Source organism: Budorcas taxicolor, chromosome 10, assembly GCF_023091745.1.
Source record: "Budorcas taxicolor isolate Tak-1 chromosome 10, Takin1.1, whole genome shotgun sequence".
In the NCBI taxonomy this organism is placed as follows: Eukaryota; Metazoa; Chordata; class Mammalia; order Artiodactyla; family Bovidae; genus Budorcas; species Budorcas taxicolor.
In genome coordinates, this window is record NC_068919.1 from 86,887,042 (window position 1) to 86,903,019 (window position 15,978).

The following is a 15,978-nucleotide window of genomic DNA, read 5'->3' on the forward strand; positions in this document are numbered from 1 at the left end:
GCCTGATGGGCTGCCGTCTATGGGGTCACACAGAGTTGGATACGACTGAAGGTGACTTAGCAGTAGTAGCAATAAGATGGCTAGTGTATACATGTCAAAACTCCCAGTAAACACTCAAATACTAGCCCAAAGAAACCTAGCATTTGAGTACCTGCTATGCCCTATTGCTTTAACTAAATGTGAAGTTTTTTTAAGGATTTTTTTGGTAAAATGGTTTTCACATCCAGTTCAATATTTTGTCGTTTCATCAAACTTTTGCACCTTGCACATTAAACATGGAGTTTGAAAATCATGAGCTCATTCATTCATGTGTACCTGTCTCCAAGTCAGTCACTACCGCTCCACTGGGAGTCCCTCTGCCCCTTACCTGGACAGCTGTAATAGCTTCCTGGTAAGTCTGTATCCACTCCTGTTCTCACTCCCTCCTTCCCAAATGCTGTTGGTTATCTTTTCTTTTGTTGATCAACTTTATTGAGGTATAGCTTACATACAACAAACACACCTGTTTTAGTTTTCTTTGTTAGGGGGTGAAGTAGAAAAATATAGCTTTATTGCTTTACCAGGCAAGGGGGACACAGTGGACTAATGCCCTCAAAACCCAAGTGTCCCAACTTGGGGAAGATAGTGACAAGTTTTATTTAAAAAAAAATGTATTTGGCTGTACCAGGTCTTAGTTGCAGCATGTGGGCCTATGTGGCATCTTCCCAGACCAGGGATTGAACCCATGCCCCCTGCATTGCAAGGTGGATTGTTTACCACTGATCCACCAGGACTTTCCTTACATTCCTTTTTTTTTTTTTTTTTAAAGTAAGTCCAGTTTATCAGCATTTTTTGAGACCTTTTTTGTGTCTGAAGAAATCATTGCACCTAATCCAAAGTCATAGATTTTCTTTTATAGTTTTTCCTAGAAGCTTTTTACATTTTCTTATGTTCAGATCTATGATTAAATTGTGTTATGTTACATAAGGGTTGAAGGTCCTTTTCCCATTGAATTAACTTGGCATGTGTCAAAAATCAACTAAGCATACAAGTGTGGGTCTACTTCTGGACTCCCTATTCTGTTTTATTGCTCTTATGTGACTAGTCCAGCATCAACTGCTTGGTTGATACCACTCTTGGTTACTGCAGTGTTCTTTGCACAAAGTTTTGAAATCAGGTTCAATCCCTGAGTCGGGAAGATCCCCTGGAGTAGGAAATGGCACCCCACTGCAGTATTCTTGCCTGGAAAATGCGATGGGCAGAGGAACCTGGTAGGCTGTCGTCCATGGGGGCCACAGAGTCAGACATGACTGAGCACATATACACGTATAAGTCCCATTACAAAATTGTTTTGGCTATTCTAGGTCCTTTGCATTTCCATACAAACTTTATCAATTTGTCACTGTCTATAAAAAAGCATGCTAGGGGATATTCTTTCCAATGCTTAGAAGTTTTCACTCATTTTCCTAGTGAGAGAAACTCACCACGACAGCCTGTGCAGCAGGCCAGCACCTTGTGAGCCCCACCTCACCACTGGCCCTTTCCTCAGTGACCATCAACCACACTCTTCCAGACTCTCCACTCCTTAGAGAAGTTTCCTCTATCACCTTTGTCTAAACCAGGCACTGGTTCCAATCGCCTCACTTCGTTCGCCTTTCCTTCAACGGCACTGAGTAGTTTCTAATGTATTTGGTTCCTGTGCTTATTTGTTTACTTGAAAGTAGGAACCCTAACTTCGTTTGTTTGTGATGCTCAGTGCAGTGCCTGGCATGGAAACAGCACTTGGTATTTATTGTGAACCCAAAAGTCTCCCCCAACTTTTTGACTCCCTGTATGAATTCCTCTCAGGCTTCCCAAGTGGCTCGGTGGTAAAGAATCTGCCTGCCAGTACAGGCAATGTGGGTTCGATCCCTGAGTCAGGAAGATCCCTGGAGAAGGGAATGGCAACCCACTCCAATATTCTTGCCTGGGAAATCCCATGGACAGAGGAACTTGGTGGGCTGCAGTCTATGGAGCTGCAAAGAGCCGGACGCGACTGAGCGACACACCGCGCAGTGCCTGGCGTGGAAACAGTACTCAGTATTTATTGGCTGAATGAATAAAGGCAGATACAGCTTTTCGAGTATTTTATTGGAGCAAAACAATGTATTTGCATGGGATGATTCTTAAGTCATCTCAAGTAGTTCCCCTTCAGCTCTTAACATACACTCTCAGAATGGATACACCTCCCCCAAAACCATTATTTATAGCTCAACCATCATCCAACAAATTAAAAACAAAACAAAAAAATCATTCAGCAAAGAAGGGAGACAGGGTGACATTTTAACACAATACTAAATCTTAAAAAAAGTAATTTATATATTTCCCTTCTCTTTCTCAGATTATATGAGCATTACAGGACTGGAGAAGGGTTATCACAGCACCTCTTGCAAATTCCAGTTTTTCAGGAATGAAAAATATATAGGCCAACAAAATAAAGAGCTCAGCTCCCCATAAGCTATGTCTCTATTCTTCATTTATCTTTCCCCCTTCTCTTAATGGTAGCTGCCTTTATCCAGAGAGGGATCATTAAGACTGCGTCTGCATGCTGGCTGACTTGGTGACCTCACTAGTCTCCTCTGAAGAACCACTGAGGATGCGTTTTACTGTTCCAACCCTTAACAACTGAGGGAACAAGACCTAATGCTAAGGGTGAAAACATTCCACCCTAGTCAGGGATATGTCCCACACTTCTTAGGAAGACCTGGGCCAAGCGACAAAGCTGTGCACAAGGAACTCCGGAACTGTGGTGGAAAGAGCAGACACTGAGTGGGCTCCAGGCTCCTCGTCTATGGGAGGATCCACTATCCATGCAGACAGCAACAAGGCAGGACGCCTGGCACAATATCAGGGTGCTGAACTAACTTTTACCTTTCATTCAACCTCCCCAAAACTGCTCCAGAAGAACAGAGCTTTGGGTATGCTTCATTAAAAACATAGTAACGGCAGTTTAAGATAACCACTGAATTCTTTACGGTCAGTTGAATAAACTCATCATACCACAAAGAATTTCAGTTTATAAGGCCATTTATCATGTGTACTCCATAGTAAACAAGACCTTGACCAAAGCTCCCCCAAGTCCTTCCCAAGAATGACTGGGAATGTGACAATTCCAGACTCAGCAGAGACTAGAAAAACATTTCCAATGAGGGCTTGGGCTAGCCCCTTCAGTCTCCTCCCTAGAAAAGGCTCTATCTATAGGAAAAGGTGCTTAGAAGTACTGGAAATGACTAAAGGGGCAATGACATTTTTACACATTAAGAGCAAAGGGATTATTGGCAAGTCCTGACAGTTCTTCTGTACGATAAGGCAGGAAGCCAGCTGTCTAACTTAGCTATCTGGGCACATGGCAACTGGCTAGGAGTCTGAACACCATGTTTCATGGAGGTAATGCTGAGGAGAGAATGGAAGATATTTTGATTAACTGGCTTCACGGATTAAGATGCCTACTGGGCACTGAGCTTCCATGTTAGGCCGGTAGCAGCGTATCAATCTACAGGCTGAGGGTGCACTGAAGCAGACAGCTGCTCAATGGCCAAGACGAATCTTGTGATTTTCATAACTCCTCCTTCATTACCCCTTGGGGCTACACTGATTTTACCTGTGTGAAGTGCTCAACAATTCTTGACGTTCCTGACAGTGGACAGAGGAAAAGAACTCTTTCGTCTTTTCTAACCACACACGTTAGAGCAAGTAGAGATTAAAACCTATTCTGGCTTACCTAGAATATCAAGAGACATCCTGGGAATGAGGTCACAGCAACTCTGTATTATTACACAAGAACCAGGAGGGACTTTCCTAGCAGTCCAGTGGGTAAGACTCCACGCTTCCACTGCAGGAGGCACGGGTCTGATCCCTGACTGTGGAACTAGACCTCTGCATGCCATGCAGAGTGGCCAAAAAAAGAGAAAACTGGGCAACAGTCAATTATATTCAACCTTCTGAAGGTGGTTTTGCCACAAATTCATACAAAAGAAGAACCCGAATTCTCTTTCTTCACATGACTAGCAGTTCTGTGCTGCTGCCTAACCCAGTATGACAAGTTGCCAGAGATCTTCATCAATTTGGAAAGGGAGGTGAGAGGGAATAAACACAGCTTTGGCTTCTGAAAAGGCACCAGGCAAACACACAGCCTTCAGAAGCTGTGTCCCTTACTTCTGTTCACCTTCAATGACTACATAAGGAAGAAGCCTGTTTGACCAACTGAAATACCCTATCACCAAAGTTTAAGACAGTGATGAAAAGACTAAAGGTGCCGAGTTCTTCAAACGAGCGAGCAGTACTCTGGGCTCCGGAGACCAGAATGTTTTTTAAAGGGAAAAAATGTTCCAAGGCAAAGTGAAAAGTTTGGTGCTCCGAAGACCTTAACCCTGAACCTTCCCTTTCAATATGTCCTTGTTCCAAAACACACACCATATTCTAGGCCAAAGCTTTTAATAAAGATGGGAGGAGAATCTGACACTGCCACTTGATCCATTCTTTGGATGTGATTTTGATGTCCCCTAGTTATACACTTCCTGGTTTCTGATGCGATCTGCACAAAACGGTCATATAAACCTGAAATGGATGAAGACAATGCTACATGAAAAGAGGGATGAGAAAAAGTAGTAAGGTTTAGTCACACCTCTATCAACTAACTCTGATGGATCAGCTTTGGTAGGAATGGTTAGCAGACACCTGTTTGAATCCCATCAGATTTCTGAAGCAGGCTGTGTTAAACCATGTACTAAACAACACTTATTTGTTTGGGGTTTGTTTCTACTCATTCCCAATGACTTCATTTATATACACTTGTATTTTCCCAAGTATGTGGTTAAATAATGGTGTCTGTGATATGACTGGACCCTAGATTTACATTACAGTTTCAGGAAGAGACAATCAGTGTGCATAATGTTTTGTCCTCTAGAAACTAGAGTGCTTGGTGAGATCACAGTTTTTTCACTTCAAAATAAACCTATAACTTAACTGCATTTATCCTGAAATAACTGCATAGCAAAGTGACATATATATATATTTAAATGCCCATATAACTGACATTTTAAGTTGCAGAGACTTCATGCAAGTCAAAATAAAAGACTGGCCATTAAGTTCATTGCTTAAAGTTTGTGACTTTTGCAAACTCTATACCAGCAAAAGCTCTCTGGTATTCTAATGGGGTTCTATGGTGAGGACCTAGATGTGCAAGGATTGTTAGTAATGTATTTTATTTTACATGACTAATTACTTAGTTTACCACAGTCTTTTTCACTCCAACTTGTACATGCTAAATGCAGTGTCTGCATCTCTACCTGGTTCATTTTTTTTTTTAAATTCTTTAAAAAAGTATAATAAAACCTCAGACTATTTCAAGGGCTTAAGGTTCTCAGATGCTGAGAGTGACCTAAGATAACTTAAGACATGAAAACAAAACTTCACCAGCAATAGCATCGTTTATGCCCTTCACTAAACGTGTCAGCACAAAATATCACATCTGATGACAAGATGTCTAGAGAGAACTGGGACTGAGAATTTTCTTTGCCGATAAAAGGAGTGATTTCAAAAATGTACAAAACTGCTTTCACACAAAGTTCTTCCATTCTGTTTCCACTCCTTCCCCTGTAATACTTGATGGCTACTAAAAGACAGCTGATCCTGGGTACAAAAAAGTCCAAAGTTCTCTTCACTTAAGCTTTGGTCAATGGAAAAACAAGTAAGAACTTTAACATGGTGATTTTCGGATTTGTTCTTTGGTCAAGCAGTATAAAGCTCACTGAAAGATGTTCCCTTGCCTGGTATGAAAACAGAGTCAAAAGAGGATCTCAGGTCAGCGAAAGTGTGTTCAGAATTTCTCAGGGAGAAACAAGGAGTAACGGAAGGAGACGGAGCCCCTGAGGCCCAGATGGCAGCTGAGAACTGCACTAGGCCACTGAGGACGAAAGAGCAACATCACTCAGAGAGTGCTGCTTACATAGACCATCCTCTAGAAAGGGTGAGCTAACAAACTCAGGGAACTGACAAAAGCTTTCAGAGCCCTCCGGGGGGTTCACCCACATTTTCCTTTATCAGTTTCAATCCTAATCCGGACCCAGACCCAGGCAGAGGCTGTCATAATTTTGAAAAGTAGAAAGCAGTAATAACCAACCCAGACATTCTGTGGATACAAGGAGCCACCACCTCTTTCCACACTGCCCCTGCCCTCTCGTGCTGGCAGGAGGAAGGATCACCGAGGGGCCACTCTGCACACAGAGCAGGGAGCTTGGGCATCAGCTTCAGCACCGAGGTCTGACCAGGGTGGTCTGTGGCTGCAATCTCCGTGTCTTAAAGAGGGAATGGGAGTGTCAGATTACAGCTTGGGAAACACCCAGCAACTGGACATAACCTTCAGAGGGTGACCATTATGGAGAAACCTTTGACGGTGAAGGAGAATTATCCTCTGGTGGCCAGAACAAAACGGACGAAGACCAAGCCTCAGAGGCTCCTGGCCAGAGAGAGTTCCAAGCGGAGGGGGGCAGTTTCGGCAACGTTAGTCTTGACTGCCTTTCTCACACGGCTAGACTTCAGTCACCTTTAAAACACTGGTGGATTGTGTCGTGACTGGCTCAGTTGGGAGTCCAAGGCTGGCAGCCTCTGAGACCTTGACTGGAGGTGAGTGGGAGGCACCTGCTCCCCAGGAAGGAGGGCCAGGGATGGCAGGAGCTCTGGCTGGGCGCAGGAGTGGGAGGGGCTGCGAGAGCGAAACAGCCTGCGTGGTCAGCGTGATTTCACAAGTAGAATAGTTATAAAATAAAACATTTTTTTTTAATAGACAAAAAAGCAAAGTTAGTCACCCTCTTTTTTTTTTCTAAAGGTGAAATGTAGCGAAGGAAGGATGTGCAGCAGTTTCTCACTATTTATAAAACGCCGCTGAGTGGAGGTGGCCGCCGTCAGTAGCTGAGGAAACGTCTTGCACGTGAGATGGCCACGGAAGTGTGGATCCTGCCGCTGGCTGAAAGAGGCCACACGCAGCTCCTGGGTGAGCGAGAGAGTTCCTGCAGCGGAGCACCAAAAAGGCTCAGTCTTCCGTTTCCTCATATGTCATCTCATCAAAGGGCCTGTCCAGGAGGGGCACTGACCGACGGCGGGAGTACTTCAGGTGCAGCAGGTCCCCAACTTCACCTATCTCCTTTAAAGCCTGGTACACAAGACACAGCAGGAGTTACTACACAAGACACAGCAGGAGTGAGTCAGAGCCAGGAGAAGGAGGCACATCTGCTGCTTTGCCTTTCTAAAAACAATCATGGCACGGTTATCCTGTGGTGGGACCGTGCCCAGTGCATTTACTCTGAGCAGACTAGAGTCTGGAAGTGGAAAGAGCTGGTTTTTGAGCAAGGACATCAGGCTGACCATGAAGAACAGGCTGTGAAGAGCAGGGATTCAGGATGAAGGGTATAATTAATCAACATATGACATGCTTGCTATAAGAAAAAGTGTGTACCCTGAATTGGCCAGGATGGCTACAACTTGTCACCTCTCCTTTTATCCTCCAGTACGTGTTCTTTCTGGTGTCACACTACCAGAAAAGCAGGAAGAAGCTGGCATTGGGATGCTTCCTAGATGAGAGACGAAGAAAGTCCCCAAATGCACTGCTGTGCAGACTCAGTAAGAAAAAAGAAAGAACAGAGTCAGCATTTAAACTCAAGTTTGATTTTACACCCCCAAATCCTAACATGGACAGACTATCTTGTCTTTCCATCAAAACTCTCAGTATAACTTTGTCTGTAAGGTTTGCTCTTTTATTTTTCAAAGATAATATGTTTCTTATAAAAATTAAAACACTAAGACAAGTGATGAAGTGAAAAACCTCTTCCTGATTGCTACACTAGTCTTACCTCATAACTCCTGGTTGAAGTATACATACATACAGCAAAGTACACAAATCATAGTTCACACAGTTAACTTTCCAAAAAGCAGCACACAGAGAGTCAGAATAGAGAATCACAATGTAAGAAAGGGATGGGTGACATATGTGATCAGAATGTCTCAGAGCAATCCAATGAAGACAGCCAAAATTCTGAAATCCTAGATTCTAAGGCTTTCTAATAAAAGCACCTGGCACAGGTCACAGACTGCATTTTCAGTTCCAGGCAGCTCTCCAGCACTGGCGTTCACTCCACAGGCATCTGGGGATGTGTCTAATAGGCTCGGCTTTGGTGAGAATGGCTCTATCTGGGACACCACCTCATTAGACTAAGAAAAGGTAGAAGCCTGGCTGCCTGACTGTGGCTCTCCAAATCTCCATCACATCACATAAATCATCAGTCCACTCAGGGTTATAATTACACGGGAGAATGTATACCATCTAGCTCAGAAAAGAAAATCAGTTGATTATTAGTTAATAGACACATTCAACTGTTCTTAAGTTTAGCCTTTAAGAAATCAGTGTTTGGGGAGGGGGACACTAATAAAAAGTATTGCATATTTACTCTAACATAAGAAAAATACTCTTCACTCCAAATGTGAAAAATATAAAAAGCAAGTAAAAGTCGGACTTCAATATGCTATCAGAACAGTGGTAAACCTTGAGGAGAGGTTTAATTAAAAGTTCCATATGGAAACAATTTAAGATTGAATTTTAGCTGTGAGAATCTCTTAAACCATTTATTCTCCCAACCTCTGATACAGGACTTACTAATTTAAAACAATACGTGACTTACTAAATCACAAAGTAAAGGATATTCAGAAGAACATGATATTGTTCATCAATTAAAAAAGAAAATGAGCAAGAAAGCCACTGCAGCCCAAAGGGATGTAGACTGATACTATAACAAATATCTCAGATGGACAGGTTTCACTGACATAAAAGAGAAAACTGTAACTACAAACTGCTGGCCATGTTGTGAGGTTACCTGGTTAGATTAGGAATAAGGAACCATTACAAGTATCACAGTTTGTTAACAAATAGTCTACACTGAACTTCTGGATGACAGGGTAAGATGAGTTCTTAGGGAAAAAACATGTTAATTATAGGGTTGAATATGGTCTTTAAATGAGAGAATATTCTAGAATAGCTGCACATCCCTGAGCTGACAATTTTGCTCTTCTCCTTTCTAAAAACAGTAGCTTTACTGAGATATAATTCATAAAATTCACCTCTTAGAAGTTCATAATTCACTGCTTCTGGGCATATTCAGAGTTGTACAACTTCCATCACAATCTAATTTTAAAACATTATCACTTCAAAAAATAAACTCCATACTCAAATCCTCATTCCTCCTTTCCCTAGGCCCTGACAACCACAGTCTATTTTCTGCCCGGGGATGTGCCTGGTTTAGACACTGTGTATGGATGGTCTTCTGCGTCTTCTTTCACTTGGCATGCTGTTTTCAAGGCTCAGCCATGTTGTAAGGGTATAACTTCATTCTCTGGCATGTGGTTATCCAGCTGTTCAGTACCATTAATTGAAGAGACTGTACCTTCTCCATTAACCAGTCCTGGGCTTCTGTGTTGAAAATCAATTAGCCATAGATGTCAGGGTTTATCTCTTGACTCTCGATTCTACTCCACTGGTCTAAAAGCCTATCTTTATGCTAGTACTCCACTGTTCCAATTACTGTAGCACTGCAGTAAGTTTTGCAATCGGCAAGTCTCCAACTTCTATTTTCCTTCTCAATATTGTTTTGCTGATCTGGGGCCTCCTATGGTTCCATACGAATTTAAGGATCAGCTTTCCTATTTCTGCAAAAATAGCCATTGTCATTTTGATAGGGATGGCAGTGGGTCTACAGATCTTGCTGAACTGACATTTTAATAAACTTAAATCTTCCAGTCCATGGATATGGGCTATCTTTACATTTACGTAAGTCTTCCTTCATTTCTTCCAGCAATGTTTGACAGCTTAATATGTAAGTCTTCCACCTCCCTGGTTAAATTTATTTCCAGGTATTTTATTCTTTTGAATGCTATCATAAATGAAACATTAATCTCCTTTTCATGTGTTCACTGCCAGTGTATAGAAATACACTAATTTTTGTGTTTTTTACTCGGCAACTTTGCTGAATATATTTATTAGCTATAGCAGGTTAGTTTTTTAGTGTGAATTATAGCACATTTCCTATATATAGAATCATGTCTCAGGGCCTATTAATAAATAAAACTTCATTTATATCTCATAATGTTCATGTTTACTTCCATAAAAAATCATTAAGACAAAATGACTTTAACAAACCTGCAGTTTCAAAAAAAAATACTTCATGCTTAAAAAACCTATATGGAAGGCAAAGTCAAATAATCCTTCAAGTGGATATTATGAGAAAAAGATCAGAACTGTCAACTGGTAAACACACTATTGGCAATAGAAATCTACCAAGATACCTGATTACAGCTAAGTTATTTCATGAATGTGTTTAGTTACCAGGAGTAAAAACTTTTAGAAGACATAGTGAATAACTTTAGTCATTGCTTTTAATGATAGTTATTTTTTAAAAGGTGTGTTGAAACTCTTAAATACCCAAGCAGGATGGAAGAGAAGCTGGTATCATTGGGTTAAAAAATAATCAAAGAAGAAATTCATCAGTAAAATTTTTGAGTAAAGGGAAAATCTATCGGAAAAATCTCAAAAGGTATAATAAAAATAAAGAAGAAGAAAAAGATACAATATCAATAAATTGAATCCAATTTAAGTGTCAGATGATTAGAATATACCATATTTGTAGATTTGCTATAAAGAAATAGGGACAAAAAAACCAAAATCTTTAGCAGTTAAGAAAATTAAAATGTCAATTAAGCCGTTTTTAAAAATTAGGCTTTTGAAAACATGCATTCATAATATTAAGGTTAGTAGCTCTCCAATGAATTAATATTCTGATATTTCTATCACCTAAATTTTTTTTCTATCAACCAATTTTATGCAAATATCATGTTCTAGAGCTCTATAAACTCCTAGAAAGTAGTATTTATTTAAAGTCTGAAATCCTTTTTTTTTTTAGAAGTCTGAAATCTTTGAGAGGCTGGAGACAGGACAGTGGAGCACAGGGACTTGAGTTTACCTTCTCTCTAAATCACAACCATCTGCTGAACAACCACTGACAAAAAAGACTGGAATCTATCATAAAAGAGACTACATCCAAAGACAAAGAAGGAGCCACAACAAGATGGCAGGAAGTGCACATTCACAATACACTCAAATCTCATACCCAATGGGTGGGCAACCCACTGACTGGAAAATAATTAACATTGCAGAGTTTCTCCTACAGGAAGGAGAGTTCTGAGCCCAGTGTCAGGCATCCCAGCTTGGGGTGGGGGGGGGTCTGGCAATGGGAGGAGCAGCATCTGGCTTTAAAGGCCACTGGGGCTTGATTACAGTCCTCCACAGGACTGGGGGAAACGGAAACTCCATTTTGGAAGATGCACGCAACGTCTTGTATGCACCAGGACCCTGGGGAAAAGCCGTGACATAGAAGCCTGGGCCAGACCTACATGCTGGTCTTGGAAGGGTCCCCAAGGGAAGGAAGGGGTGACTGTGGCTCACACTGGCGGTGGAGGTATGGGGGAATACTCATTAGGAGTCTGGAGACTGCTACTTTGACACCAAGACCCTGCCCCACCTCACAGCCTGTGCACCTAGTGTTTGGATGCGGCAGCCCAAACAGCCAACACTGCGGGAACGCAGGCCCACTCATCACCAGACAGGCTGCCTAAAGACTTCCTGAGCCCACAGCTGCCTCTAAACACTCCCCCTCATACGGCCCTGCCCACTAGAGGGACAAGACCCAGCTCTACCCTCCAGTGGGCAGGCACCAATCCCTCCCACCAGGAAGCCTGCACAAGCCACTACACCAGCCTCAGCCCCCAGGGGCCAGATAAGAGAAGGATGAGGAACTTCAACCCTGCAGCCTGCGTAATGGAGACTGCAAACACAGAAAGTTAAGACAAAATGAGATAGCAGAGGAATATATTCCAGACAAAGGATCAAGATAAAACCCCAGAAAACAAATCAGTGAGGTGGAGACAGGAATCTACCTGAAAAAGTATTCACAGTAACGATAATAAAGATGACCCAAGATCTCAGGGAAAAAAAAAAATGGAGGCACAGACCAAGAAGGTACAAGAAATGTGTAACAAAGAGCTAGAAAGAATAAACAGAGTTCAACAGCACAATAACTGAAATGAAAAATAGAAGGAATATTTTTATTATTAGTGATTCTACTAGCAGGAATCAACAGAATACATGAATAAGGACAAATAAGGGATTTGAAGATAATATGGTGGAAATCACTGGAGTGGAACAGAATGAGGAAAACAGAGTTAAAAGAAATGCAGACAGTTTTAGAGACCTTTAGGACAACATTAAACACACCAACATTCACATGACAGGAGTCCCAGAAGGAGAAGAGAGAGAGAGAAAAAGGCCTAAGAAAACATAGGGAGATAATAGCGGAAAACTTCCCTAACATAGGAAAGGAAACAGCCACCCAAGTCCAGGAAGTGCAGAGTCCCATACAGCAGAAACCCAAGCAGCAACACACCAAGACACATGTTAATCAAACAAACAAAAATCAAAGACAAAGATAAACTATTAAAAGCAGCAAGGGAAAAGGGAATCCCCGTAAGGTTACCAGTTGATTGTTCAAGCAGAAACTATGCAGGTCAAAAGGGAAAGGCATGATACATTTAAAGCGATGAGAGCAAAAATCCTACAACCAAGAGTACTCTACCCAGCGAGGCTCTCATTCAGATTTGATGGAGAAATCAAAAGCTTCACCAACAAGCAGAGGATGAGAGAATTCAGCACCACTAAACCAGCTTTACAACAATTATTAAAGGAACTTCTCTAGGCTGAAAAGTAAAGATTAGAAACAAGAGAAACACAATTAGAAACAAGAAAACTACAAATGGGAAAGCTCCTGGTAAAGGCAAACATACAGTTAACAAAACGGCAATAAGAACATACATATAGGTAATTACCTTAAACATAAATGGGTTAAATGCTTCAACCAAAAGACAGACTGGCTGAATGGATACAAAAACAAGGTCCATATATATGCTGCCTGTAAGAGACCCACTGCAGATGTGGAATACATATAGACTGAAAGCGAGGGGATAGAAAACGGTATCCATGTAAATGGAATTCAAAAGAAAGCTGAAGCAGTACTCGTGTCAGACAAAACAGACTTTAAAATAAAGACTGTTACTAGAGACAAAGAAGGATACTATATAATGATCAAGGGATCAAGCAAAGAAGACGATGTAACGATTTGACTGTGTGGATCACAACAAACTGTGGAAAATTCTTAAAGAGATGGGAATACCAGACCACCTGACCTGCCCCTTGAGAAATCTGTATGCAGGTCAGGAAGCAATAGTTAGTTCCAAGTCTGGAAAGGAGTACATCAAGCCTGTATATTGTCACCCTGCTTATTTAACTTATATGCAGAGTACATCATGAGAAATGCTGGGCTGAATGAAGGACAAAGTGGAGTCAAAATTGCTGGGAGAAGTATCAATAACCTCAGATATGCAGATGACACCACTTTAATGACAGAAAACAAAGAAGAACTAAAGAGCCTCTTGATGAAAGTGAAAGTGGAGAGTGAAACAGTTGGCTTAAAACTCAACATTCAGAAAACTAAGATCACAGCATCTGGCCCCATCACTTCATGGGAAATAGATGGGGAAACAATGGAAACAGTGACAGACTTCATTTTTTGGGGCTCCAAAATCACTGCAGATGGGTGACTTCAACCATGAAATTAAAAGACACTTCCTCCTTGGAAGAAAAGTTATGACCAACCTAGACAGCATATTTAAAAGCAGAGACACTGCCAACAAAGGTCCATCTAGTCAAAGCTGTGGTTTTTCCAGTAGCCATGTATGGATGTGAGAGTTGGACTATAAAGAAAGCTGAGTGCTGAAGAATTGATGCTTTTGAACTGTGGTGTTGGAGAAGACTCTTGAGAGTTCCTTGGACTGCAAGGAGATCCAACCAGTCCATCTTAAAGGAAATCAGTCCTGAATATTCATTGGCAGGACTGATGCTGAAGCTGAAAATCTAATACTTGAGCCACCTGATGCAAAGAAGTAGCTCACTGGAAAAGACTAATGCTGGGGAAGATTGAAGCAGGGAGGAGAAGGGGACGGCAGAGGATGAGATCGATGGATGGTATCATCAATTCAATGGACATGAGTTTGAGTAGACTCCTGGAGTTGGTGATGGACAGGAGGCCTGGTGTGCTGCAGTCCATGGAATCGCAGAGAGTCGGACACGACTGAGTGACTGAACTAAACTGAACTGAACTAAATGCACCCAACACAGGAACACCTTAATGCTTTAAAAAGTCTGAAGTCTTATGTGTGAGGTAATAAAATGCCAAGAGACGAGAACATATTAAGAGACCATAAATTTTTATAGTCAGTAATAATTATGGGTTCCTGTTGTATGCCTGGCACACAGAATGAAAAAAATAGACTTAGTTCCTGCTTAAGACTTACCTAATGGAAAAGACTGCCATTAAATAGCTACAGGTGTAAAGAATTTTCTAGACAAGAGTCTTAGGATTTCAGAAACATCTAGCAAGAAGGTTTGGGAAAACCCTTGAGCAAGTCTATGTGGAGATGTGACGAATGAGTAACAGTCAGCCAGACAAAGGGGAGAGAAGGGTCAAGAGATAAACTCCCACACACAGAAAAACAGGTGGGAAAGCTTATAAGAGAAAGCTAGAATAGAAAGAGAATAAAGAGTTGTAGAGACTATAATGAGGGAGAGAGTGAAACAAGATGAAGCCAGAAATTTCCCAAGAGCCCTGATCACACAGGATCTGGTGGGTGATGCTAACAGCTTTGCAATTTTTTGTTAACAGCCATGTATTAAACAGCACCGTGTGCTCCCTCCTCTACCAGTGACTATCTATCTCAGGTCATCAATGACCACGAGGACCAACAGATGATTGATTTCACCTGATACACAGGCCTTCTTAGTATAAGGTATATTTATATCAAAATGACGGAGAAGGCACTGGCGAACCACTCCAGTACTCTCGCCTGGAAAATCCCATGGACGGATGAGCCTGGAAGGCTGCAGTCCATGGGGTAGCTGCGAGCTGGACACGACTGAGTGACTTCACTTTCACGCACTGGAGAAGGAAATGGCAACCCACTCCAGTGTTCTTGCCTGGAGAATCCCAGGGACGGGGGAGCCTGGTGGGCTGCCGTCTATGGGGTTGCACAGAGTCAGACACAACTGAAGCGACTTAGCAGCAGCAGCAGCAGCTATCAAAGTGAAAGCGTCTACTTACAGTGTCAAGCATTTCTCTGGTATGAGCTGCAGACAGGCAAAATCTGGCTCTGGACTCAATGATGGGGGTAGCAGGAAATCCTACCACAACTACACCAATATTTCGCTTCAGCATCTCCCGTCCAAAGGCACTGCAAATGGAAAACAAGAAACCAGGAAGAATAATAAAGCACACAGTACAAAGGTCTTGCCGTACTGAGTGATTTAAATTCTTAAAGGCACCAGAGATTTCTATTAGGAATTTCTTCTAACTTCTGTGAAAGTTAAAACTGACAGTTTACAAAGACTCTATTCAATCCTAAAGTGGTCTTCTCCCAAATGGTTTCCTTCAGAAAGGTGAAAGGATAAGTGCTGGCAGAGACCAGTTTTAAATAAGGCTTGTCAAAGTAATTTGCAGTTGTAGCTTTAAGGTGTCCCTGACATGTAACAGTGGCTCAGAGGTTTCAAAATGAACTTGAGTTTAAGCCTGGTCCTTGAAATGTTAGGCTTGGCAGTATAAAAAAACTTTTAAGATTAAGGATGTGGAGGATCTGCTATAATATGGACGTTTTTCTGCTGGTAGAAAGACCAAGCATTAGCCTTCCAGACCATGCATTTTCTGGATCGATTTAGGTGCTGAGCTGCCACTGGCATTCAGGGTTTCCTTAGGTGTGTGTGAGGCCAGCTCATCCCGCCTTCAGATGACCACCCAGACCACCATACTCCCAGGTTTC

The 15,978-nt window shown here is 41.9% G+C and overlaps 1 protein-coding gene across 1 annotated transcript in view; it reads right to left on the reverse strand.

The window, feature by feature from the left end:
- Positions 1–2,038: 2,038 nt before the first annotated feature.
- Positions 2,039–15,978, reverse strand: part of SPTLC2 (serine palmitoyltransferase long chain base subunit 2) — a 102,893-nt gene continuing 88,953 nt past the window's right edge. Inside the window, exons 11-12 of the mRNA XM_052646780.1 lie at positions 15,267–15,396; positions 2,039–7,168 (exon numbers count right to left, since the gene is read on the reverse strand). Coding sequence (XP_052502740.1) covers positions 7,049–7,168; positions 15,267–15,396 — 250 coding nt within the window. The 3' untranslated portion in view covers positions 2,039–7,048. The remainder of the gene's footprint in view (positions 7,169–15,266; positions 15,397–15,978) is intronic.